A 25239-nucleotide genomic window follows, 5' to 3' on the forward strand; every position below is an offset into this window, starting at 1 on the left:
TTTGTTTTTATTTATTTATTTATTCATTAATTTTATCATTTTGTATTTTTTTGTACCCAAATTTAATCTTTATTTTTCGTGTTTTTTTTTTTACCGCATCACAGTAACAGTAACAGCTTTGCAGTCTGGTGTGGTCTAAGCAGGTGGGCTACATTTCTACCAGTTACCACTGTTGCAGGGGATACACGCATGCTAGCTGAACCCTTTTCCAACGCTCTTTGCCCCCTGCATTTTCTACATATTACACAGAGACCAGGAGGAACAGAGAGTAAACAGAAGCCCAGCAGCATGCTATTGCCTACGGGCCCCCTAAAGAGCTAAATCCAATCATGAGTATTTCCCAGCCCAAATGAAACCGCTGCTAGGGCAGTCTGCAAAACAGAAAGACTGATGGAGACTCACCTCGCGTATTGAACTCTAGCTGTGTAGAAGTGGTTGGCAGGCCTCGCAGACAGGCACTGATACACATTAGAATTCATATTGAGAGCCTGCTGAGCTGCCAGCGAATGACTGTGTACCACATCCGGCGTGGAGAGACACAGAGAGCTTCCTCCCTGTTATCCAGTGCAGAGACCTGCTCACACATTCTCTCACCGCTGCTCTTTACACTGCGACCTGTAGGGACAAACTTCGCCATGCAGAACCGATGTGTCAATGATGTCATCAGCTGCAGATAGGTGGTTAATGGGCAAGATTGGTCAAAAAACATAGTCGTCATCAACCAAAATATCTTTGTAAAGGACGAGGCAAAACTCATTAACCATATATCCAATCAGCATAAAGCTTGATAGACATCCACAAATACCACAGCATGTATATAAAAACAGAATTTGTTCTCACTCATTAAATAGAATCAAAATACCTGCAGTGACTTTGCTCGGGTTGGTCGAGGTATAATTTTGGGTGATTCAGCAGCTGCCTCCTGAATGATGCTGTGCCGACTGTCAGGTCTTAATGCAATCCACGGAGACCACGTCACTGTTTGTGAGCAGCTTTCTCTTTTCCATAGATGAACAAAGTGTGAAATGTGGCGGGGCTACCATGAGGAGATGGCTGAGTGTGGCGGAGGAGAGACGGAGTGTTAGGCTGAAGTAACAAAGTGCTCACCACTGAACGGATGTTTAGTTCCCCGTGGCAAAACTGTCAGGATGAGTTACAACTGCTATGCTCACATGAAACACACAACTAAACTTCAGATTTCATCATCAGGGAGCTTCCTTTTTTTTTTTTCATGGCTGCCATTGCTTTGCAAGAAAACAGCTGTTCGATTCACCAATTAGTCTTCTAATTAAAATGATTCAGAGATCTAATCATGATCTGGACTGAAAGCATATGACTGCAAACAGGGTGGCCAGAGGCGACGCTTTAGAAACTCTTCACATTAAAGCTAATATGCTGGAAAAAAAAGAAGCCGACTCCCTCATCCAGTTCTATCGGCGAGAGTCCAATAAGCAGAAAACTCCGCCTCCTCTTTATCTCTGTGCACTACAGAGGATGACGCTTAAATCTCTACTGCAAAATAGATAAGCGTGTACGCCTGTGGACGTCCAGGGCGAGCAGTGTTCACATGACTGAGGCATGGCAGGAACTAAGTGAAACTAGAATCAGTTACAGCGTCGGACAATGACCAGAAATGTTTTGGCAGAACGTTATGATGTCACAGTGAAGTTGACCTTTGGCCTTTTGGATATAAAATGTCATCTATTTATTTTATCCTTATAGAAATTTGAGTTATTAATTATTATTAATTATGTCATAATTAATGAATAAATTTGAGAGTTATGGCCAAAAACATGTTTTTTGAGGTCACAGTGAGCTTGAACTTTGACCTTTGTTCACCAAAATGTAATCAGGTCATCTTCGAATCGAATGAATGTTTGTGCCAAATTTGAAGACATTCCGTCACAGCGTTACTTTGATATCGCAGCCATACAGACGGACAACCCCAAAACAATATGCATAAAAAAATCCAGTTTCCCTTGTGACACTTTACCACAGAAAAAGCTTGTACAGTGGAATGTAACCAAGTACTTTTACTCAAGTACTTCTGAGTACAACTTTGAGCTAGCCTATGCAGCAGTTTATATTACAATATATATATCAGGAAAAGGCTCTTTACTTTCCTATGGCATCCACAGTTTTTCAAAATGTAAGACCTTATAAGAGGATCTGGATGAAAATATAAGAAAAGTAAATAAAATGAAAAACAATGAGATCAGAGTAAAACAACATTTCAGGGTCGATCATTCAATACTTCCTCAAAATCTGCCCTAAGGGCCTTACATGTCTGATCCACTCGGTCCATAGTTTTAATGAAGTGAGGTAATCTTTTCCATGATATCTAAATGTCATTTAGTGTCTCTATCTGCTCCTGTATCATTAGCGGTTCAGGAAGTAACCAGTGCCTTGTGAGCGCTTTTTTTTTACAAGCAGAGATCAAAATACCAAACATACTGTATATTCATCTGATTGTCTTGCCCGCAAAATCAACAATTTTTAAAAAACAGTGTGGAAAATTGCAAGAACAGATCCGTGTCAAATATGCTTTTAAGTGTTTTGTGTAACTCAGAATCCCAGAATCACTGTACAGTCCCAGTATATATTGAAGCAATGTTTCTACATACTGATTACGTTTGATACCTTAAGCACATTTTGCTGATTGCACGTTTGAATTTTAGCTTGAGTAATATGTTGAATGCATAATTTTGAATTGTAGTCGTACATCTTTATACTATGGTATTTCAGCCTTGTATAATTAAAGGACTTGAACACTCCTTTTACCACTATTGATTTGAAACATTAACAGTTTGGCCAGCAAAAAACACAACAACAAATAAATAAATAAAGAGATGAAGACACATGGAGGAAACACTCTCTCACCCACAGTGATGACTGACAGGTTGAAGAGGTCAGGCTTCAGACAAACGCCACAATTTAATGTAAGCCTAGTGTGTGAGCCAGTGTGTTGCAATTTTTGAAGCCAGGTTTTTGTGGCCGAAAGAATAATGGCTAATAATAATTATAATTGTTATAATAATTTACAATTTATTGCAATTATCAGTATCCTTAAAAGGATGACTGATCTGTACTCAGAGATGCAGAGAGAATGAGGACAGGGAGAGAGAGGACAGACAACACAAACTGAGGGAGAGACATTAATGACATGCAGTAGGGTTATATAAATACATGGAGAGAGAGAGAGAGAAGACGAGGAAAGCGCATCAGTGCATCATGGGAGTTCCCTAGCAGCCTCGGCCTATATATTGTTTTATTAAGACAGCCAGACACTAATCAGTGTTTTTCCATCATGGCATGAGCAGTCGCATTCTGACTTCACTCTTCTGCAAAATAAAAAAAAATGGCGATAGACTCGTCTGCTGATGGGTGAGTCCACACGCAAGCCAGGAAGCAAAGCAAGAATCCTTTTTGATCTATCTTCCCTTTGCTTCAGCGGGCTGGTGAAACCTTTATCAAAGATTTATTAGATGTCTTTAATCTGCCCGTCTCCATCCTCTCTGCACAGTGACACGTGCGCTGGTGGCTCGTAGCAGGATGTGGGTGTCACCGCTCAGACACTGGGCTGGGATCTGTGTCCGTGTAGTCCATTAACAACATCTTCTTCCACATGGTTCAGATCAAAGGAAGGGACGTTTTGTATCTTTTTGATATATACTCCAATAAATCATGGATTTGTGTCTTGCACATAAGCACACAGTACTTACACCAGCATTTTTTTTTTTTTTTGGTTTCACCTGAAGCATTCATTCCTGTTATTGGAATCAGCTGAATCGTAGTTAATTAGTAAAACTAATGTCATCAACTGTTGCCCAGTCAAAGGCATGATGTCCCCGGTTTAATGGAAATCCCCCCGTGAGTTTTTGAGATCTCTCTGACAGTTCATACAGAAAACCAAAACACATGAAATCACTGTATCTTTGTCAATGTAGAACAGGGCTGCTGCAATGATGATTAAAATGCTTCAACGTCAATATTAATTAAGTCAACAAATTGTTTCCCAAACATTGATTTATTTGTGGCAGTCATGTATTAATATTGTATTTTTACCTTCTTCTGTGGACCTCTAAAAGAACATTTCTTTACCCTGTACCTTTATGTCCTGGTACAAAAATATACCCAATGGAAAGATACAGAATTTCTTACTATTATTATTTATTTTTATTTTTTTTGTAGTTATATATTGACATGTTTGCCTTTATTTTGATAGGTGCAGTGAGAGAGAGACAGGAAACTCAGGGAGAGAGAGAGCGAGGGAATGACCAGGCCAATGAAAGGGCCACAGGTCAGACTCAGACACATGAGGTGCACACTCCCCCAGGTGAGCCACAGAGGTGACCCTGGAACTGATACCTTATGAGGTACAGTTGGAGCGACATGTCATTTTGTACCTTTATGACGCAAAATATCCCCATAAATTCAGAGACAAAATCATTTACAGTTATTGACCAAAATAACATTTTATATGTAAACTAATCCATTTTCACTGTATTTCAATGTATTGCTCTGTTAGAACTGATTTGTTCCGGCACATGAGAAAAAGCAGCTTTTTAACATTAAGCTGAGGCATAACACCTAAGCAGCCATCTTCTAATCACTGAGTGCAACAAAGCAACATTTCATTTTGGTTTCAGACACAAAACAGGGGCGAGCTTGAGTAAAAGTGCACTTACAAAATGCAAATTCATAACTCACATACTGTATTAGATTCAGTTCATTCGGTGTTTTAATACTGGCTTTGTAAGTCTGCCTCAAGACCCGACAACATTATTACAATGTAAAGACAAGCTGAAATCACTAGAATGCTCAGCCAGCTGTGTTGGTAATGAAGCTGATGAAATTATTCCAAGACCGAGAACTGAATGGAAATATTACAACAAACCCGACTCAGTAATCAGTGATTTGCAGCATCATCTGCCTGAACCTTCATCTTGGTAAAAGTTCAATTATGTGCCCTTTGCTGTCAGCAATGATTTTGTACCTTTAAAATGAAACGAGGCTCCATAGTTATCACCCTAAGGACCGTTATAGTATCTTACAGGGTACTTTTCTGAGGAATGTGCCTTTGGGTTCAGAAATGATAACTCTGTTTCTCTGTGTGTAAGTCTAACTAATTATCTCAGTTCACCACGAATCTTAAAATGTGGCAGATTGTTGTAAATTGAGCAACTGGCAGAGACAAACCAGAACAATCGATTCACATCCTGTTGTGAATGTATTCTTTTTAAAAAGAGCCAGCAATAGTGTGAGCTGGATCAATACATGTATGAATAAAGTAAAGATAAAATCAGCTGGTTAGTGTTTCACCAGTGTTATTTTGTGATTATTATTTTTTATGGCGCACAGTGAGACCAGTCACACACATGTGAAGGATCGCTTCATGTGTAAGTGTCTGTTCATTGGTCGACAGAGCTTGTTAATGTCTTTAGTATAAAGTCATGAAGTCGTCTGTGCTGCCTGAGAATTTACACTGAAGAAGTGTTTGAGAAAATCTTTATGAACTTATTGATCATTGATCATGCCACAGTGTCATTTAGATTTTCTGGAAGAAAATTAATTGTTTAGATTAATCGACTATTCAATAAAATAGTCCACAGATTGATTGATAGAAAAATAGTTGTTAGTGGCAGCACTAAAGTATGTAAATATGAAAGTTGGCACTGGCAAGTAGAGAATTCAGTTTAATGAAGGCAGAGATGCCAATATCTGGGTCCCATGGGAAACTTCTACAGATGCTTCACATCTGTACAGCAACTTGGAACATGTCAGGTAGGTTTACCTGCAGGGAGATTAACATACTTGGATTTTTTAATGTAATTTCTAATGCAAATGTCATTTAGTAAGAATATGTCCTCCCTCTGTGTCAGATCAGTATGTTATAGGGTCTCAGAGACTGCCATGTTAAACTCTATACAGTATGTAACAGTTTGTATAAGAATGGAAGTGTCAGGATCTTAGTGTTTTTCTGTCTGGAGCTGGGCGGAGCTGACCTGCACACCTGCCAGCCGTCAGTAATCAAGCCACCTGCCTGCAGCACTTGATCTGCAATCAAGTCACCTTCACTCCAGTCTGCATAAAGCCTTGGTCCAGTCCACAGCTCTTCGCCAGATTGTCAGCTAACCCCAAGTGGTATAGTAAATATATCGGCTCAGAGATTCGTCAGTTTCTTGTTCATTAGCTCTCTCGCTAGTTTTATGACTGAGTTCTTGACCGTGTTTTTCCCCCCTTGTTTCCAGGTCCTGCTTCTGCCGCCACCCTTCCAAATCCAAGCAGCCCAGCCACCCTTCCAAGCCCCAGCAGCCCAGCCACCCTTCCAAGCCCCAGCAGCCCAGTTACCCTCCCAAGATCCAGCAACCCCTGCCCCGCTCCAGCCGCTCCTACCTTTTCTTTTGTGTAATAAACACCTGTGTTTCCTGCACCCATTCAGTGTCTTATCTGCATCATGGGTCCTGACTTCCATCCACCATGACAGGAAGAGTGTCAGTGTTTCCTGCCTGATGGTCTCACTGCTCATGTTGGAGTATGTGATGTATGTTCAGAGATGTGTGGTCCCTCACTATGGCTGGTACGATGTCATACCTAGGAACTGAAGCACACAGCATGATCCTCAAAATCTCTGATTTGGGTCTGGCAAGGGACATTCTGCATGTCATTCCCCATTTAGCCCCATTCCAAATAAAAGCATGAAATCACCATCACCATTAGTGGCGTATTTCTGTGACATTACAACACAAAACATTCAATTACACCTTTGAAGTGCTCCGCAAAATGGAAATTTGATGATATAGACTCTAGAGCTAGATGTTAGAACTTTAGATTCTAGAGTCTTTTTGCCAAACTCTAGATTCTAGAGTTCTAACACAGGACGGAAGTTGATCATGTGATTGATCCCCCGACACCGTCTAAATGACCTTGTGGTGCGATTGTTTTATTAAAGGAGCTTTGTAAGTTTTGCTATTGCTACGTAGCCACTTACCAGTCTTGCCAAGAGCTTCAGCCATCGTCGTGTTTATAAGACACAAGATTATAATACGTCCTCAAAGCAGCGTTATTTTTCTTCGGGGCAGACTGCACGCTACAGTGACTCAGCAAGTGACGAAACAACTGGCCCAGCCAACTTAGCAGCTAGCTGGTTAGCATGCTAAGTTTAGTAGAAGAAAAGAAGTGACAGAAATAAAAGCTAAACAAGAGGGTTTCTTTCCACCTCCGGAGACAGCTGTTGGTGAGTAAACGAATGTAGTTTGATGCTGAACTCGTAATATTTCTTCTAGACTGGTGGGTAAAAAGCTGTTAATGCTAACGTTAGCTATGTAGCAATACCAAAACTTACAAATAGCTCCTTTAACAATAAGTGCAGGATTTGTTAAAAAATGATGATGGAGGTTTCTCCCTTCAGTGGCCGTAATGTTACAGTAAGCCATGAATGTCCATGTAATGTCCTCTGCAGTGATTCAGATATGACTGTGTGTATGTGAACCTCTGTGATACAGCTGTTGCCATCAATACTTGTACTGCCTGAGCTGGTGAACTGACAATCAATGTCATAAATAACATCACCCAGTCCTTCAGGTACTCCACTGTCACATCCACTGTCATGTCTCAGCCACTCCTGCAAATACCCAGCATGTGACAGCTGACTGATGCACATACCGTAGACCGTAAGACCATAAGACCATAAGACTGTAAGACCTAGTCCCATTGTCCCAAAATCCCTCCTCTGCTTCGTCCCCAAACATGTTAAATCAGGTTAAATCACAGCTTGACGTTCTGATGTGAATATTTGAAAATGACATTGCCAAATAAACATGTCTAGAGAGACAGTAGTAGTGGATGCTGAAAGCTAACAATGCATAGAGTTAACAGAGATTGTATTGCATGAATAAATATAGCTGTGGAGAATTCAGTAACAACAAGTCACAACTCCCTGTCTCATCCAACAAGGATGAGGATAAGGAAACAATCCTGTATATCAGGAAACATGAAGCTGTTTATGGATGCTGCAGCCTGGGAATAGTTTTTATTATTCATTATTATTTATTTTATTTATTTTTTATTATCATTTTATTTTGTCCTGTGCAATCCATGTTAACCATCAACCTTTCAAAAATACACTTCAGTGTGTGGCAACAATGGAATAATTAAACTGCTTCAAAACAACAAGCTTTGCAGTTTCATGACTTTAATTAGCTAAACATTACATTGATCAACACAGACAAACCTTTGGAATTTCAACCAGGCAAATGTAATAACAAAACTAAAGAAATACATATAAATAATTAAAAATAAAATAAAAAACAAAGGATGTGAGACTGAACAACAGCAGATGCAGAGGGTTTTATCATGTGAGCAGTTGTTCTCTGGTCAGGCTGTGAGGGGGAGTCATGGGAGGATGTAAGGCAGTGGGCATGCACTGCCGCCTGCTGGTGAAATGGTGGAATCTCCCCTCCCGAACTGTGTGAACACTTGAGCTCAAAATGCCTCTCAGAAATAAGACACGCAGATGGAAATGGAAATGTGAATGTAAAGGCAATAAGTGATTTATGAGAGCTGAGAGGAGGACAGAGGAGGAGGAAGGTAAGATACATTTTCATATGTTCCATAGGGAAGGAAAAGTCAGAAGAAATCAGCCATTGTTGACATCTCAGGAACTTTGTAGCAACACTGCTAACCTTCAAAAAACCCTTTTTGTGACATTATTTCAGGAACAGTCTAGTGATAAATCTAACTGCTGTATATGAAGCTCTTTTGAATGTGAGTCTTGAGCGAAGCTTCGTGTAAGTTCAATCTAGTAGACCCTCTCCACTCCCTGTAATCAGCTGACAGTGGTCAGTTTATCATATGTCACAACGATCTCAATCAGCCAATCATGTCGTTGCTGCCAAACTTTAAATCCATTATCTCTTCTGCTGTCAGGTATCATTTCAGCCGGATTGCTGCACCCTCCTCCTCCCCTTTCAGCTCCTGGCTTCATGTCCAACGTCTGGGTCGAGCTCATCAGAATCCACTCCTCATCACCACATCACATCTGGATCTTCTGAGACCTCCACCAGTGTCTAGACCCCGGGGGGATTTCCTACACAATGCACAGCATCGCCCCCCTTTCTCTAATATGATGACAAAAGACTCTTTCACCTCTCACTTTTCCTGTTTTGCACATGGCAATGAAAGTTTTTACTTACCCAAATATTTCTGAGTCTCTCCTGATTGTACTTTTATGTGCTTTGTAGTGGACAGCAGGACTTACTAACCCCAGTTTCTAACCCATTTCCATTTTGCAGGAGGTAGAGGGCTGAATAAAGGACTTTGCTCAGAATTGTGGAAAGGTCCGCTTTAGATCTGTCAGGAGATGCGACAGAGGAGTAGACTGTAGAGCAGGGAGGTGAAAGCTCAGAGGAGAGGCCTGAGTAAGAGCAAAGTGACGACAACCACCGTCCTTTATGGATAAGAAACTGTGTAAGCTTAAGTTTATTAGTATTACAGTGTCTAGAAAAGAAAATAAGAGCCTTTTTAGTTGAATTATAAAATGAATTATAATCTTAATGTGTGTGATAAGGGGAAAAACAGTCATGCTCTCTGGAAGGGGAGGCCTCTCTTAAGACTACTGAATGTATTTGTGCTTGCCAACCAGCTTTGGGTGACAGTCAAAGTTTAATCACAAAGCTCCACTAAAAGAAGTTAATTTTCCTATTTCTTAAAATGATGATGATGTGTTTCCTTCATCTAACTGTTTAAAAAATCTTATCTTTATTACTTTTTTTTATTTGTAACTCCTACAGGATTCTACACAGAAACTCAATCCAAACTTAAAACCTCAGCTAGGGCGTAGTTGGTTGTTTTCAGTTCATTGGTATATCTCATACCTTCCAAAATATTCACAATGAGTGTTCAAAATGTTCAGAAACGTCCCTGCATTTATGACTGTATTCAACTTTTTAATCCAATTCAGAGGTTTGAATATATTCAGCTTTATTTGAACCTTGATTATAATGAAACCTTCAACCTCTTCCCTCTCATTCAAACCAGAAAATCTTCCTGAAAAAATGTTACTTTCACACATCAGTTCAGCTCTTTTATGCCCTTCACACTTTCCGTACAACGACGGTTGTTTATCCACGTGCAGTTCGTCACAGTGTTCACCAAGAGGTTGAAACAAGCTGATTATATTAACAGGATCATTTCTCATCTCCAGTTTAGTGGCAGTAACCCCCTCCCTACAACTAGCAGCATGCCTGGCACACCCTGCCTCTCTTCTCCAGACCACCACACCACAGTTATATTGTTACACAAATACAAGCTTCCTGTCATGGAAGTTCCGATTCCTGTCAAAAAAAAGTGTGTGGAGAGGAGGGATCATTACTGAGTTCCAGAAAGAGTGAATGTGTGGGGTCACATTCCATCTGAGCCAAGCTGACAGCGGGAAGTTCGCTTATGGTCTGGGAGAGTGTGTGTGTGTGTAAACAGAACCTGCAGCAGTGTGACACAGATAGAAGTGAGGAGGGGGAGGACAGCAGTTTAGATGGACAAAGCCCCCTTCCCTGGTCTGCAGTCAGCAAGGCAGTTCTTCATGATGTGTGCCAGAATAATACACTGCTCAAGGAGTAACACTGTCCGTGTCATTACTGGTAGCATGAGGCGGCACCTGCAGACCAATCAGGTCGCAGGTTCCTGTCCAGGGTGGGCCAATCGCCCAATGTCAGCTGGGATTGGCTCCAATTTTTTAAACTTTTATCTCTGTTACCTAGCAACCAATGCTACCTTCCTCATCTCATCTCTCTGAGGTATTTTGTAACCGTTTAGATTTTTCCATGTAATGTTAAGATGGATGAGTTAGAAGTGCTGGTAACATCTGTGGAAGAATCCAAAACATGTTCTTTTTGAGAAATGTACAACAATTCTGCACACACACACACACACACACACACACACATCCGATTTCCTTTGAAATGACGAATGTAAACATGGTTTGAGATGAAAGCAAACAGTTATCTTGAAAACTGATCCAGAATCAGGATGTGTTACATCAGGCTGCAGCTTCAGTTCACACACTCATCCTCCTGCACCTTCAATGTCTCAGTGTAAACCTGTTCAGACCTGCAGCTGAACCTGCCACCCCCCTCCCCCCCCCCACCAACACCACCACCCAACAAACAAAAACATTTTTACATTTTATTTTCTAATCATAATTATCTTCTTAGAGAATAAAAACTTGTATACTACTTTTCATTAATGTTGCCTGCCAGACTTCCTTTACTTTTTAATGGTTTTATTTCCCATCACTCTCTAGTCTAGCTAAAGTACAGTTCCCTGTTATTTTGATGATCAGATCATTTCCTCAGTGCGTTCAGGGTCTGTGGAGCAGGTATGTAAATGTGAAGTGTGTTAACGCCCACTTTTATAGACATAACTCACTGTGCGGTTAACACTTATTTTCAGGTGTGGGCACCCGAAGGCAGCGGCTGCCCTGTTGCCCCTCCCTGTTACAGAAGCAACAACCGGAAAAAAAAAAAGTGCTGCTTTCATGGACTGTCAGCAATATCTAAACCGGGAAAATCAGATTCTGCTGCAATGAAGAGACGAGCTGTCGAACACCAATGACATAAAAAATATAACGATATAATAAGAGACGTGCAGATTTAAGTGTTAAAACCTTAATTTAACCAACATTTAAGTTTCTTCTGAACTCACTGCTGAGGTTCTGAAACTCAACACCAAACCTCTTGGCCAAAAGTATGTGGATAGAATATGTTAAATATCATTCATCTACGCTGTGGGGAGATTTGGGGATATGGAAATTATCTGGAGTACGGCAGCATTCAGTCCTTTTCATGTTATAACAAGTTGTTTTTGTGTTATAATGAACTGTTCTTGTTATTACCATATAAATTACTCAGTGTTATTGAGCGTTCTTGTTAAATCAAGATATTGTTGTATCTAATTAGAACTTTCTTGTGTTTTCACAGAATCGACAACGCTTGTTAAAAAATGAAATGTTCCTTGTTTTAATGACAAGTTTATCTTATTATTTATTTATCTTATTAAAACAAGAAACTTATCTCTTTCTAAAATTAGCTGATATGTTGTTTAGTAATAATGACAAAAATATGTCATTACATTCTCATAACATTAAGAACTGTGTAATATTCTAATGCTCTTTTAATCAGTGACTGTAGCTAAAATAATAACAGCCTTACTGGTGACGATAGCAGTGGTAAGTAAATAAACTTTAATTTAAAAAAAAGTTTCAGAACATTCAAGACAAGAAAAAAGTGCAGATGATTTCCTCAGCTATATTTCGAAAGTGACCCAGACTTTCTACATGGATAAAGCAATAAACAAACAGTAATATCCTTAAAAGTTTTCTGTGGTGAGTCCACATTCTTTCTTTTCCTCTGAAAACCAAGTGTGATATAACATCTGAGACACACGATCCTATGAGCAGCACTTGAAGGCAGCACAGAGCAGGAAAAGTGAGGAACCTGTGCGTTCATTTAGTCTTGACCTGTGAGCCATGGAGGGTAGAGGGCTGTCGGATGAGGCTGTGTCTGCTGCCTGCAAAGAAGGAGACCCCATCACCAAGGTAACCGTTTACTTTTCTTGTTTTTTAACGAAGCCACGTTATATATAATGAATTTGATTAGATATATTTTACTCGGCTGACTGTGGTGAGGCTGCAATGCAGTCAAACCTGTTGGCTGTGATGTGTGTGTGACTCCAGACGTGCAGATACCTGTGTGCCGCGCTGCCACTTCACATACCTTGACATTTACGTCGAGCTGCAGACACCTCCACTCTAATGAGACTTGAAGTCTTAGGACTGTTTTATAAAAACTTGTGTTGAGTGAAAGTTAATTCATGTCCCCGAAAATAATGAAACCTGTGCTTAAAATGATTCCTGAAGGTTATTTTTTATGTATTTAAAGTATTTGAAATGCTTCATGTTTCTGTGTTCTTGATGACTCTGGTCTCTGCAGGACTACATGATGCAGCAGACGATGCTGAGGGTCAAAGATCCGGCAAGGTCTCTGGACTTCTACACTCGGATCCTTGGCATGACGTGAGTCCTCGGTCTAAACTATTCAAACGGTCAAATATTAAAAAGGATCACTTCCCCCTCAAGTTACACCCCATGTTCTCCAGTGGTATCTACCCGCGCAGATGGTTTGGGTTTTATTTGTCCAGGTTTTGAGATTTCTGGAAGGAATTTTCCTTTGTTTCACCAGAGACACACAAAGTTCAACAGCAACTCGTCTTTCCAGAAACTGTGTCCTCTTTACTCCGGATGAACCACAGTCCTCCCTGTGAACACTTCTCACAGGGACGTCCTGCATGGCTGGACAAAGTCAGACATGTTAGTCTTCCCTGCTGTTTTTATGTTCAAAATCATCCAGCACTCAGTTTCCCATGTGGTTTCCAGGTTGCTGCAGAAAATCGACTTCCCCTCGATGCACTTCACCCTCTACTTCCTGGGTTACGAGGAGAAGTTGGAAATCCCAGTCGACATCAGAGAGAGGACGGCGTGGACGTTCTCCCGCCGAGCCACCATCGAGCTCACACAGTATGTATGACGACGCCAAACACACCATAAAAGAGCAGAGAAGCTCCCAAAGAATCCGGCCAAAAGTGTATGGACAGTTCCATATGAAGGGAAACTGCAAAGCCACAACCTACAATGATATTTCACATTATCATTTTGCAGAATAGTGAGCTTCTAAATATATGTCCACTTCCTTTCATGTTTAATAAATGTCTCAGTGATTTGGTGATTGTTGTTTCTCTGTGTCAGTAACTGGGGATCAGAGTCAGATGAAAACCTGTCGTACCACAACGGGAACAACGAACCGCGAGGATTTGGTGAGAGTTCATTCAGATTTCACTGACAGGAAACAAGCTTACATTAACTATCAAATCGTTCTTTTATTATTTTACTATATCACTTCCTCTGATAACTTTTTAATTCTTATTGTTGTTATTTACTGTAATTAACATATTATACCTGCATTATTTCTGTCCAAGCAGATTGGACCTTTATTTGCTTTCTTGGCTGTGTGTGTTTTGGGTGTAACCTGCCGTCTTGTTGCAGGTCATATTGGCATTGCTGTCCCTGATGTTTACACCGCCTGTAAATTATTTGAAGACGAAGGAGTGACGTTCGTCAAGAAGCCAGCCTCAGGTGAGTTCTTCTTCACTCGGAGTTTAAAACATTTGTGCACTCTGGTCTGGAGCAATCGTTTCAGAGCAGCATTTTATCTACAGTAGCTGACCGTCCGTGATGTCACATATAATGGTTGCATATGCTGGTGTTTGTTGTAGACGCTGAGCCTGATTCAGAATCTGACAGTCAAACTAAAACACTCATGAGATTAAAGGCAGAAAACAGTAGAAATCTCCCTGCAGCTGCAGATATTCATTCATTTATTGACCTGATTAATCTCTATGAAGGGTCTCGATTCTCATTAGATCCCGTCTCACCACAGACTGTTAAATCACTGTAGCAGAATAACTTACATATTTCAATACGAGATGAGGTACAACATCTACATGCTGTTGAAAACTGACATACTCAGACTCATGGTTTATATATATGACTTTCCGCCAGGAGATGGAGCTCAGAGTTCAGGGTGGAGGTTAGAGCTGATGCTGGGTTCTGTTGACTTGTCACACTGTGGGGACGACATGTAACTCACTCTTTCTTTCTTTCTTTCTTTCTCACAGGTAAAATGAAGGACCTGGCCTTCATTCAGGACCCTGACGGCTACTGGATTGAGATTTTAAGTCCGAACAACATGGTCTCCTTAATGTCACCTTAAAGACCAGACACTGGGGGGACACTCAGGATGTTACTATTGGATGACACAGTGGAAACAAAACTTTTTTTTTTTTTTTTCACATGTCAAAGACTTGATATCAACATAAACCTTCCTCTATGTTGTAATCCAGCTCCTCTTGGTCATTTTCTTTTCTTTTTATGTTGCTTAGGGACTTTTCTCAAGAATTTGAAGATCTGCGAACATGCTGCTGCTTTTCTAAAAAAAAAACAGCTTTAAATCTGTTGTCTGTATGCTGCAGTGTTAGTTAAATGTTTACATATTTTACAATCAAAAAGCTTCTACCTCTGGATGCTTTATGAGGAACATGAACATGAATGTGACATTAACTTTGACCCAGTCAACGGAAAGTAATGAGGAAACTGAAGTCATCTCATGTTTTCCTGCTGAATCATTATAAAACAAACGCTCAATGTGAAACTAAAAGCCTCTTAAATAAATTCTGGTCCTTTAAAAAAAAAAAAAAAACAGTATCAGAGGATCAGAGGGATCTAGTCAGAGAAGAGGCCGTGACTAAGTCAAAGTTCAAGTTAAAGTTTGTTTTATTCAGAAACTGAGACTTAAAACAAGCCGTCAGGACTTCTGAAACTTTGTGATGTCACAACAGAGCAGCCACTATCCCAAGCCCCGCCCACCTGGACCCGCCATCCAAGCTTAAAGGATTTGGTTTCTCTGACTGTTTACCTGAGCACTGTTCTGTTTTTCTTCCTTCAAAAAACAGTCAGCCAATCAGAGGAGAGGCTCAGGGAACGTTTATTAAAACATCATGCTTATACAAATTCAGTATGTTTATATGTGTTTTGTTTTTTTAATTCATTTTAAAAAATATGTCTATCTTGTATATTTTCTCATAATTTAAACATATATAAATGGGCATGGATATATTTCATGTATGGAAATTCAATAAATGCACATATAGAACATTGTATGGTGTATACAGTGTATGGATATTCTTTCAATACAAGTGAAGCCAGATTTTTATAATTATTTAGTGTTTTAACTGGGAATCCTGGTGTGTGTGTGTGTGTGTGCGTGTGTGTGTGTGTGTGTGTGTGTGGCTCTACTAACAGCTTCTGTACTGTTTGGTACATGAACAGTGTGTGAATCAGCCGGTGGTTAAACAGAGACTCTGTGGATGTCTTCTCGTTGCTTCAGCGTCTCTTCATTCACTCTCTGTCCTCCGGTTATTATCCGTCTCTGTATGTAAAAACGCTGGCTGGCTCATGTCACCAAGTTTCCCGCCGGTCACTTCAAAGCGGCCGTCGGCGTGAGAACCGTGTCGGCTGACCGGGCCGGATTTACGGCCCGCGGAGCTGTTCCCAGACCTGTCAGCCTTTAATCCTCCACTCAGCTGGAAATGATGGCGTTTTCTTCTCTGGGAGGATTTAACGGGTGCAACAGTGATTTCAGCGTGTAAATCAACTGCAAGATGAAGGCCGAGAGCAAGAAGCAGTGGATTAAAGTCTGTGTGTGTGTGTGTATGTGTGTGTGTGTGTGTGTGTGTGTGTAGTCCAGTGAGTCACAGATACTTTACATTAAAGAATTTGAGCTGGAAAACAACAGTCTACACTGAAGCGGCTTTTATGTTGAGAAAACACTCACTGCAGGATCCACTTAGCAGTTCTGGTGCTTTTGCCCGTATGTAATAGAAATGTCGCTGTTCAAACTTTAAAAAAGGAGAATAAAAAAAAAGGAAATGTCAACATTTCAACAGCGCAAACTCCAACTGCAGAGGAAGCTCTTCTAATAGGATAGAAAGCTCCAGAATACCTGCTAAACACAACGAACCACAGTGCGATCAAGTTCCCACTGAAAAGAGAAAAAACTGTCACACCAGCACTTTTCATTACAGCAGCTTTAATGTTACTTTATTTGTAGAAAGGCACGCAGGGAGCCACAGGTTCACGGTGGGAAGATCAGTGACAGTTTACATGTAAAAACCACAGGTAATAGAGGAAAAGTTTCAGTAAGATATTAGAATCACCGTCATTGTTATTATGTTGATCACCCAGTTTGCACCAGTCTGAACACACAACTGGTCTGCAGGGACACATTTTATTCACTTCAAAACATATAACATCCTTGTTAGTCAGGTTAAACATCAGTGGACTGATCCTCCCAGAAACTTTGGTTTATCACTTTTTGTCAATGGTCAGTGTTTAGGGAAGATTTCAAATGATCCATGTGGTGTTATTCGACATTTTTACCATCTGCAGCAGTGTGGCTGGTATTGTTTTCACCTTGTGTGTGCAGTCATTGTAAAAGGTGGTCCTGGTTACTGCTGTATCAGGAGCTACCGCAGAGGCACCAAGGTTTTGAGCACTTTGGCAGGGGTTTATGTCTGATCCCATCACAAGACGGTCTGTAGTTCTTGTTAAGAGATCCCACGCAAAGACCAAAACCAAGTCCATCTCCTAAGATTTTCTGATGTGTGCTCTCAGCTCCGAGCCCACTGGTCCGTCCTGAAGATGTAAATGTTTAAAATCACTTCACAAATACATAGTTCCATTTTTTAAAAGGCTCAATAATTTCGTAAAACTGCAGAACAATGTTTATTTTAGTGCATTTTTGGGGACTATTTTCAATGGCGGATTAATCCACATTTGGTGCTGTAGTGAGTATTTTGGGCAGCAGGACGGTGTATGTGAGACTCAAATAAACTACGGTGTGTGTTCATGGTTATGAAGGAACATGTCAACCGTGTAACAGTGTGACAAACTAATGTGTCCCATCCAGTATAAAGGTAGATGTCCATGTGTAGTTTGATTATAAAGCAGGTCTAGGTTCTATATTAATATTGTGAAAGTATCAAAGTGCTGTATTCAGAAACTGAGCCTTAAAAGCAGCCGTCAGAACTTCTGGAACTTTGTGATGTCACAACAAAGCAGTCACCGCCCTCAGCCATTCCCCAAGCCCCGCCCACCTGGACCCACAATCTAACCATGCAGGATTGTGTTTCTCTGAGTGTTAACCTGAAATCTGCTATATTTTTATTGGATCACTCAGAAAACAGTCAGCCAATCAAGAGAGAGGCTCAGAGCCTCCTCTCTTCTGATTGGCTCACCAACCTGTCAAGCTTCTCTCTGGAGCTCGAGAGAGGAGATGTAAAACTACACTGAGATGGTTTTTGGTTCTTAAAACCACAAATATATCTTCTTATGGATCAACACTTCAAATAAAACACAGAAAAAAAGGAAAATATGGAGCTTTAAACAATAATAAATACGTAATTTGCGCAGGTTTTAGTTTCATGACAGCAAACATTTAACAAGAGTGAGTTCAATTTTGTCCAAGTGTAAATGAAACAGCTGATGTCGGTATATGATGCTAAAACAGTTCAGTAAAGATTGATTTCTTTTCTCTGGGCAGAAGTAATTTTTTTTGTTAGAATCAGCAGGTGAAAACAGTCAGAGACATGTCAGAGGTTAACAAGTTAAAACCAGTTCAATCAGTAAAACATGGTTTGTAAGTGTTTTGTTGGCTGGTGATAAAAGTGTTTTCCAGGTGGTCAGAGGTTAGTCAGTCAGAAAACTCCAACCTCGGTGCCCCACGGTCTGTAGGGTTTACTGCTGCTGCTGTGAGGAGTGTGGGAGGAAGAGGAGGAGGAGATGGGAGGACTGGTGGTGGAGGTGGAGGTGAAGGAGGAGGGAGGGAAGATGGGGAAACCTCCATGGAGGGCGATGGGAAACGAGGCCGAGAGGGAGAGGAGGGAGGTGGAGAGAGGGGCGGGGGCACAGGGGAGCACAAGAGACGAGGAAGAGGAGGAGGAGGAGGAGGAGGAGGAGGAAGAAGGAGAGGAGGATGAGGTGGAGTCTGCGTGGGAGGAGTAGGAGGAGGCCACGCTGCGCTGCGATAGCTCGGCCAGCCTCTGGGGGGCTCCACCTCCTCCAGCATCCGGAGGAACAGGAAGCGCGCTCAGTCCATACGATGCAGCAGCGGTTGGTAGATGTCGAAAAGCGGCCGCGGTGGCGACTGCGGCGGCTGCAGCCGCCCAGTGATGGGGGTGGAAGGGGTGATGTAAAGGGTGAGGCTGCTGCTGGTGGTGCTGATGGTGGTGGTGCGGAGAATGGGAGGCAGCTGTCAGGGCGGCGGCGTCGCGTTGTGAGGCGCAGGAGGTGAGGTGCGAGAGGAGGCTGGAGCGCAGGGGGTCGCTGGAGTCTAGGCCCTCCACGGCGCTCAGGTAGCGGGAAACCTCCGTCACACACTCCCGGAAACCCAGAGACAGGAAATCCAGGGCCAGAGCGTGGGCATCAAAATAACCTACAGACACATAGGGAGAGGTCGTTTCCATAACGACAGGCTGAAGAAAACATAATAATAAACTTTATTTATAAAAGCAAATTTACAAGGTGCTTTATATAATAAATAAGTAAACTAAATAATACAATTAAAAGCTGATGTGAAGCTATTAAAAGCTCATATAAAATAATCATCTATAGACAGAAGATTTAAAAGAGAAACTGAGGCTGTTTGTCTAATTTCCAGTAAAAAGCTGTTCAAGAGTTTCGGATTCCTGATGTCAGACCCCCCCTGAGTCTCCAGCCTGAGCCTGAGGACCAGGTCCAGCCTGAGCCTGCAATGGCCTGCCTCAGCGTACAGGGAGTGAGAAGGTCAATCTGTGCCTTAAAAACCAGTGAAAGAAGTTTGAAATACTATCTCTGTGACACTGTCAATCAAAACTGAAGCTTTCTGTCTGAATACGAAAAGGTCGGCTTGATGATTGATCTGTCATCTGCCTTACGACTGTTTCTTTTACTGTGGTGATGGAGAAACATCTGCCGGTGAGGTGACAACCGCTCAGCTGTTTCTTCAGCGTCTGAGGAACTACATAGATTCTTCAGTGTGTTGAGATGAACCTCTCTCTGCTCAGCTGACCCTGTGTTAGCTCTGTCTCTGCTCTTTAGACACTGCTGCTGCTGCTGCTGCTGCTGGTAAACCCAAACAAATGCTACAGCCAGCACTGCCCCCCACCCCCCCCCACCCCCCCGCCGGCTTTATGAAAGCAAACAGCGCTGCTCAGGGTCAAGTGGTGCTTTTATCCCGGCACTGCTTTCCCATGGACTCACCACCTCCCTCTGTCACACACACACACACACACACACACACACACATCTGAGGGACACAAACTGAACGACTGATGAAAAAAATCATATCTGACACCATAAAACTTTTTTGCTTTTCAGTCAAGCTCACAGTCTCTTTGCTGGTGGAAGAAGAAAAGAAAATCATGGTGGGAAAAATTCAGCTGAATGGAAACTGATAAACTGTCCGTTAGATACAATGTAACCTGAGCCCGGTGAGTATCCGCTGGTTCAAACTCTCACTCATGACTTCTATTTTGTGTCAGTAAAAATACATTTGGACATTCTTAGTTGTGTTTTTGTCCGAGTTTAGACACGGAGCCTTTCAGAGCTACGACCGGTGAGCAAGAGCTAAGAAGCTAAGAGGACAAAGTGAGCATGTGAGTGGACCTGAGGCTTAGAGTATGTTGCAGAAGCTCTGTCCTCTGTGTGGGATCAGTGTGCAAACTGGTGCAACGATGCACATGAAGGAGGGTTTACACAGATATCGTGTTGTGTTTACCTTTCCCTCCTGTGGCCTGCAGCATCTTCAGGTGGTCCACGGTCATCTGGAGGATCTCTGCCTTCTCCAGTTTAGCAGAACCCTGAAAGAAACAAAGACAAAGGTTTAGAGCAGGACACCTGTAAAAGTTCTGTCGCAAATCTGACTCTATGATAAATGATCATGATGTAATCTTTTACAGCCGAGCATCACTTATTACACTTAGCGACTTTTTGATTTTAGTTTTATAGACATTTGACATTTCCTGATATATATCCATATAAAAAAAATCATTCTCATCATTACCCATATGCAAATGTAATATATGTACATATATTGAATTTCTATATATGACATATATGTACATATAAAATAAAAGCACATATGTAAAAATTATATATAGAAATAAATTTGAATTATTTCATATATTGACATATATGTCTAGCCCATACAAATATATATGTTTATGTATGTCTGCTTATATTATAGACATATGTTAATAAATATATATCCATCCCAAAGCCTGTCAGTATATGTTGATATTATAAACTGTCTAAGAGTCTGAGACTACTGTCCTAAAATAGGAAGAGACATGTTTAAAATAAATGAGAAATTAAAAAGAAAAAAATATTAGCATATAGATTTTTTTATATGTTTGTGTATGTATCTTTGTTGTTCTTATATAAATTAAAAAAATATATTATTAACATATATGGTCGCTACATGTCAACATGTCATATACAATTCATAATATACTGTAGATATTTATAATATATGTGCATATACAAATTTTACCATGGTTATTTCATATATGTTATAAACTTAAATATAGATATATATATACTTGATAATCATATGTCACATATGTGGCAGCATCACTCTTGATATAAGGACATATATGTCACATATTACATTTCTGTATGGGTAGTGGCGCAGACCTAATGTGCATTTTATGACTAAAGCATCAAAGTTTCAGAATAAAATCTTCATACATGAAGGTTTGGTTCCAGACATGGAGGCAGTTTATATCTGACCTCTGGTGACCTTGAGAGGTCAGCGTTGCAATTTTGCAGTTTTTGCCAGATCAGTCTCCATTATAATCATGTATTATGTATGGAATATATATATATATATATATATATATATATATATCTAATGTGAAGCATGATGAGAAGACTAAACCAGGAAACAACTAAATGACAGAAGTGTATATCAATACATATATTGTAGCTTGTAAGGTGGAGAAGTCCACAGGTGATTAACACCGATCTCACCTGCTTCTCGAACGCCGTGGGGACGAGTCTCCGCAACTCTGACAAACTGTTGTTGATCCTGTCTCTGCGTCTCTTCTCAATAATCTGAGTAAACGAATAAAAGAAAAACACACTGTCTCTGGTCTGTAAATCCTCAAACACAGTACAATTCTCCTTTATTAGTAATATAAATAATAACTTTACCCCTCTGCGTTTTTTCCTCGCCATCACCTGAGTGGTTGTCGTCGGTGATCCACATCTTATAAAGGATGCTTTCATGTGCCTGGGAAAAAACAATGACATGATAGCAGGGATTCAGATTATGACCTGTCCACTGAGGAATGTGTTCAACTGTTTAAATGTTTGGTTTTTGGGTTTCGGGCCGTTTGGGAAAACGTCCATCAGGATGTTGTAGGAAAAACAGCATTTTAAAACACAAATGTTGAATTTAATTGTCTTTTATCTGTTTTTTTTTATTTGTTATTCCAGAGATCACATCCAGATGTTCCCATCGGCTGCAACAGAATCTGACTTTCGACAATCAGCAGTAAAACCTTTCACTGTTGTCAGACTTGTCTCTGATGAGATGTGACCTACTGAAGCAATGAAAAGGACATTTTCCTCCTGTATTCTGACGGATTTATTCCTCTGCAAATCCACCAAAGACATGATGAGCCATTTCTACATGATCTCTCCAGCAGGGAATCTCCCTTCAGCATCACTGCTGCTCTTCTTTCACACAATTCAAATGTACTTTTCTCCACATTTCAGAGCGAAATATTGTAGTTTTTACTGCACTATATTTAACAAATGTAGTTACTAAAAATTAAGATTTTAATGGCAAAACATAATATAAGTAAAATATGATGCATTATTATAGATTAAACTCCCCAAAGGAATAAGAAATAGTTCAAATGAGCTCCACCTCAGTAAAACATATGTTACTTAAACCCTCATGTGTCAGTCATGATATATTACACTCAATGGGAGGATTTGTACTTTTACTGTGACTATTACTTTCAGTGCAGGACTTTTACATCGCTTCAGCTACTTCTAATTAAATAATGCAGTAATGATCTGTTGAAGACACCTCTTTTCTGGAGGTTTTAGAAAGTGATTGTGGGAAATGTGGAGATGTAGGACTTTAGTAATAAACAGAATGTTCCAGAAAAAGAAATGAAAATAGAAAAAGTTTAATATCAGACCGGCTCAGTTGCTGTTTTATGGGTGTGGGAGATTTTATTCCTTCTGACTGACAAGCTCATACTCTATATCAGCTGTCCTTTAGTCCACTTTTATTTTATTCTACTTGCAGAAGCAGGTGAGTGGGGTCAGGTCACATCCTGTCAGATGGACAGGTGACCTCTCCTCAGGTGGATTTATTTAATTTCACTTCCAGACACTTAATGTCAGCTGTAACAAACTGCTGCCTTCTGCTCTGGACTTTCCGCACCATCTAGATTTAGAATTGTATTATTATTTAAATAGGAGCAGTATAAGATTTAGTAACACGCTTAATTCTATCATTTCACCTCCTTTTTGAAAGTATAATGTTGGACTTTATTTTATAAAATGAGATGCAGGAGTGGTTTGATATATCACTAAAAAATAATACACAACATATTTGATAAAAATGTGAAAAATTCTCTGGATCCAGCTTTTTCCATGAATTTCCCCAGAAAAAGAAAGTTTAAGAACAAAAACGTGACATTTGAGCGTCCCGTTTCATTTTCTTATATATTAAATATAAAATCAGATTAATCATCAGCCACTGAAAATTTTTTATTGGGAATTTAACTGAAAAACGAAACACTCACCCTGGATAAATGTTCTCACTGCCCACATCGATGGTCTCCTCTACGTCACTCTCCGCCGAGCTGCTGTCCTCACATGGCCGCTTCATGGTGCATGGACGGCGGGCAGGGCTGTGCTGTCTGTCCCCGGGACGAGACGCGGAGGTGTTGGAGGTCAAGTTAATAAAAAAAAGGTTTCCTCCTCTCTTACCAACAAAGTTACGATGAGTCCTGTGATCTGCTCTAGAGATATAAATGAATAAAGAAATTACATTAAAAGTGAAAATACTGTGACAGAGGTGAACTAAAGGCCCTGCATTAAAATACCGTTAATACTGATGAGTGGAAATGTCTTACAGGAGTATGACATCAGGTTCAGGCTCAGGTTTGTTTCATCCAGGGGTTGGTGAAGATGCAGGTTTCCTCCCAGAAAGCAAAACTCAAGTTTCCTCTTGCAAACGTTTGAAATTAAAGATCCCTCCCAGCAAAACATCAGCGTACAACCGATCTGAAGTCAGTGAAAGAAAAACTCCTCGAAGTGTTCAGTGTAAAATAATTTCACTGGAGCTCCGGGAGTTGTTGTTGTTTTTCCAGCGGTGTGTGTCCGGTAAATAGTCCGAGACAGGTGGCCTGTGAGGCGCCTGCAGACTGGACTGGTGACCGGTGTGTCCTCCTCCTCCTCCTCCTCCTCCTCCCCCTCCTCCTCCCCCTCCTCCTCCTCCTCCTCTGCTGCTGGAGCTTTCCCACGGAGCCTGGGAGCCACACACACACACACACACACACACACACACACACACACACAAACTCAAGCAGCAAGTTTGAGATGGAAGATTTGTGCAGTCTCGGCAGGGCTGGTCCTTCTCTCCTGATAATACCGCCTGTCTGGTTCAGACGGTGTGTGTGTGTGTGTGTGTGTGTGTGTGTGTGTGTGTGTGTGTGTGTGACAGACAAGTGCATGGGAATGAGGCCACTTCTTACAGTCAAAAAATAGCCATTATATAAGGCAGTAGGTTTCAGGCTGGTCTGCAGCAGAGCAGCTGAACATCCACCATGTCTCCTTTACTTCCACTTTCTCCATCAGCTCTGATCGCTGCTGTTTGCAGCTGCTGCTCTTTCTCTTTCACATCTTTACCTACAGTTAAACCAGCTAAGCTCTACGTTATACTACTAACTCCTGCCATCTATTCTAACGTGACTCTGTTGGTCCCAAACTAACCTGATGACTATAACTACTAACTAGTTTGTACTAAGAGGATGTGTCCACACGGTTTTCTCTCACTTGGGCTCCCATGATGCAACATGCTCTGTTCTTCACAGTAACTTGAAGAGATGTATTTATTTAATCCAACTTTTTTCACCTGTTTTTGTCAGTAACTTTTTTCATTATGTTTTATTATTTACAGCCACTTGGCTCAGAGACTGATCAGCTGTGTAGAGGTGAAACAGCACATATGATAACACCGTTACCTCTGGGCGGAACTGTTATTATGTTCACTGCAGCAAGTAACAATCAACAGTATATACTGCTGTTCATTGTCTCTCTCTCTTTCTCTCTCCCCCCATTCTCCCCTTCCCTAGAGGCAGACCCCCCCCCCCCCCCCCCCCCTTAATGTTAAAGGGAGTTTTTCCTCCCCCTGTCGCCAAGTGCTGCTGTTTGTGGGAACTGTTGGGCTTCTCTCTTTAAAACAGTAAAGTGCCTTGAGATAATGCATATTAGGATTTTTGCACTATACAAGTGAAAGTGAATTGAACTGAAACAGTGTCAGGGTCTGAGCCTCTGTCTCTGCTCTT

General features: G+C 40.9%; 2 protein-coding genes across 2 annotated transcripts; one reads left to right on the forward strand and one right to left on the reverse strand.

Annotated features, from left to right (window-relative positions):
* Positions 1–12454: 12454 nt before the first annotated feature.
* Positions 12455–15623, forward strand: LOC130160750 (lactoylglutathione lyase-like). The gene is made up of 6 exons (XM_056363448.1): positions 12455–12592; positions 12987–13069; positions 13430–13570; positions 13799–13866; positions 14096–14185; positions 14728–15623. Exons 1-6 carry the CDS (start codon positions 12524–12526, stop codon positions 14820–14822), a joined length of 546 nt encoding a protein of 181 aa, XP_056219423.1. The 5' UTR covers positions 12455–12523; the 3' UTR covers positions 14823–15623.
* Positions 15624–18030: 2407 nt separating this feature from the next.
* On the reverse strand, positions 18031–24171 carry hey2 (hes-related family bHLH transcription factor with YRPW motif 2). The gene is made up of 6 exons (XM_056363447.1): positions 23806–24171; positions 23473–23691; positions 21860–21938; positions 21677–21760; positions 20424–20505; positions 18031–19100 (listed from the first exon to the last, which is right to left on the reverse strand). Exons 2-6 carry the CDS (start codon positions 23556–23558, stop codon positions 18364–18366), a joined length of 1068 nt encoding a protein of 355 aa, XP_056219422.1. The 5' UTR covers positions 23559–23691; positions 23806–24171; the 3' UTR covers positions 18031–18363.
* Between the last annotated feature and the right edge of the window lie 1068 nt (positions 24172–25239).

Source organism: Seriola aureovittata, chromosome 19, assembly GCF_021018895.1.
Source record: "Seriola aureovittata isolate HTS-2021-v1 ecotype China chromosome 19, ASM2101889v1, whole genome shotgun sequence".
Taxonomy (NCBI): Eukaryota; Metazoa; Chordata; class Actinopteri; order Carangiformes; family Carangidae; genus Seriola; species Seriola aureovittata.

Bases quoted from the DNA above. Each gene is read 5' to 3' on its own strand.
- LOC130160750 (XM_056363448.1), top strand. From the start codon at position 12,524: ATGGAGGGTAGAGGGCTGTCGGATGAGGCTGTGTCTGCTGCCTGCAAA. The intron at 13,867-14,095 runs GTGAGAGTTCAT...GTCTTGTTGCAG, and splicing joins CAACGAACCGCGAGGATTTG to GTCATATTGGCATTGCTGTC. The intron at 14,186-14,727 runs GTGAGTTCTTCT...TCTTTCTCACAG, and splicing joins CGTCAAGAAGCCAGCCTCAG to GTAAAATGAAGGACCTGGCC.
- hey2 (XM_056363447.1), bottom strand. From the start codon at position 23,558: ATGAAGCGGCCATGTGAGGACAGCAGCTCGGCGGAGAGTGACGTAGAG. The intron at 21,761-21,859 runs GTAAAGTTATTA...TCGTTTACTCAG, and splicing joins CGAGGAAAAAACGCAGAGGG to ATTATTGAGAAGAGACGCAG. The intron at 19,101-20,423 runs GTAAACACAACA...ATGTGTCTGTAG, and splicing joins GCAGGCCACAGGAGGGAAAG to GTTATTTTGATGCCCACGCT.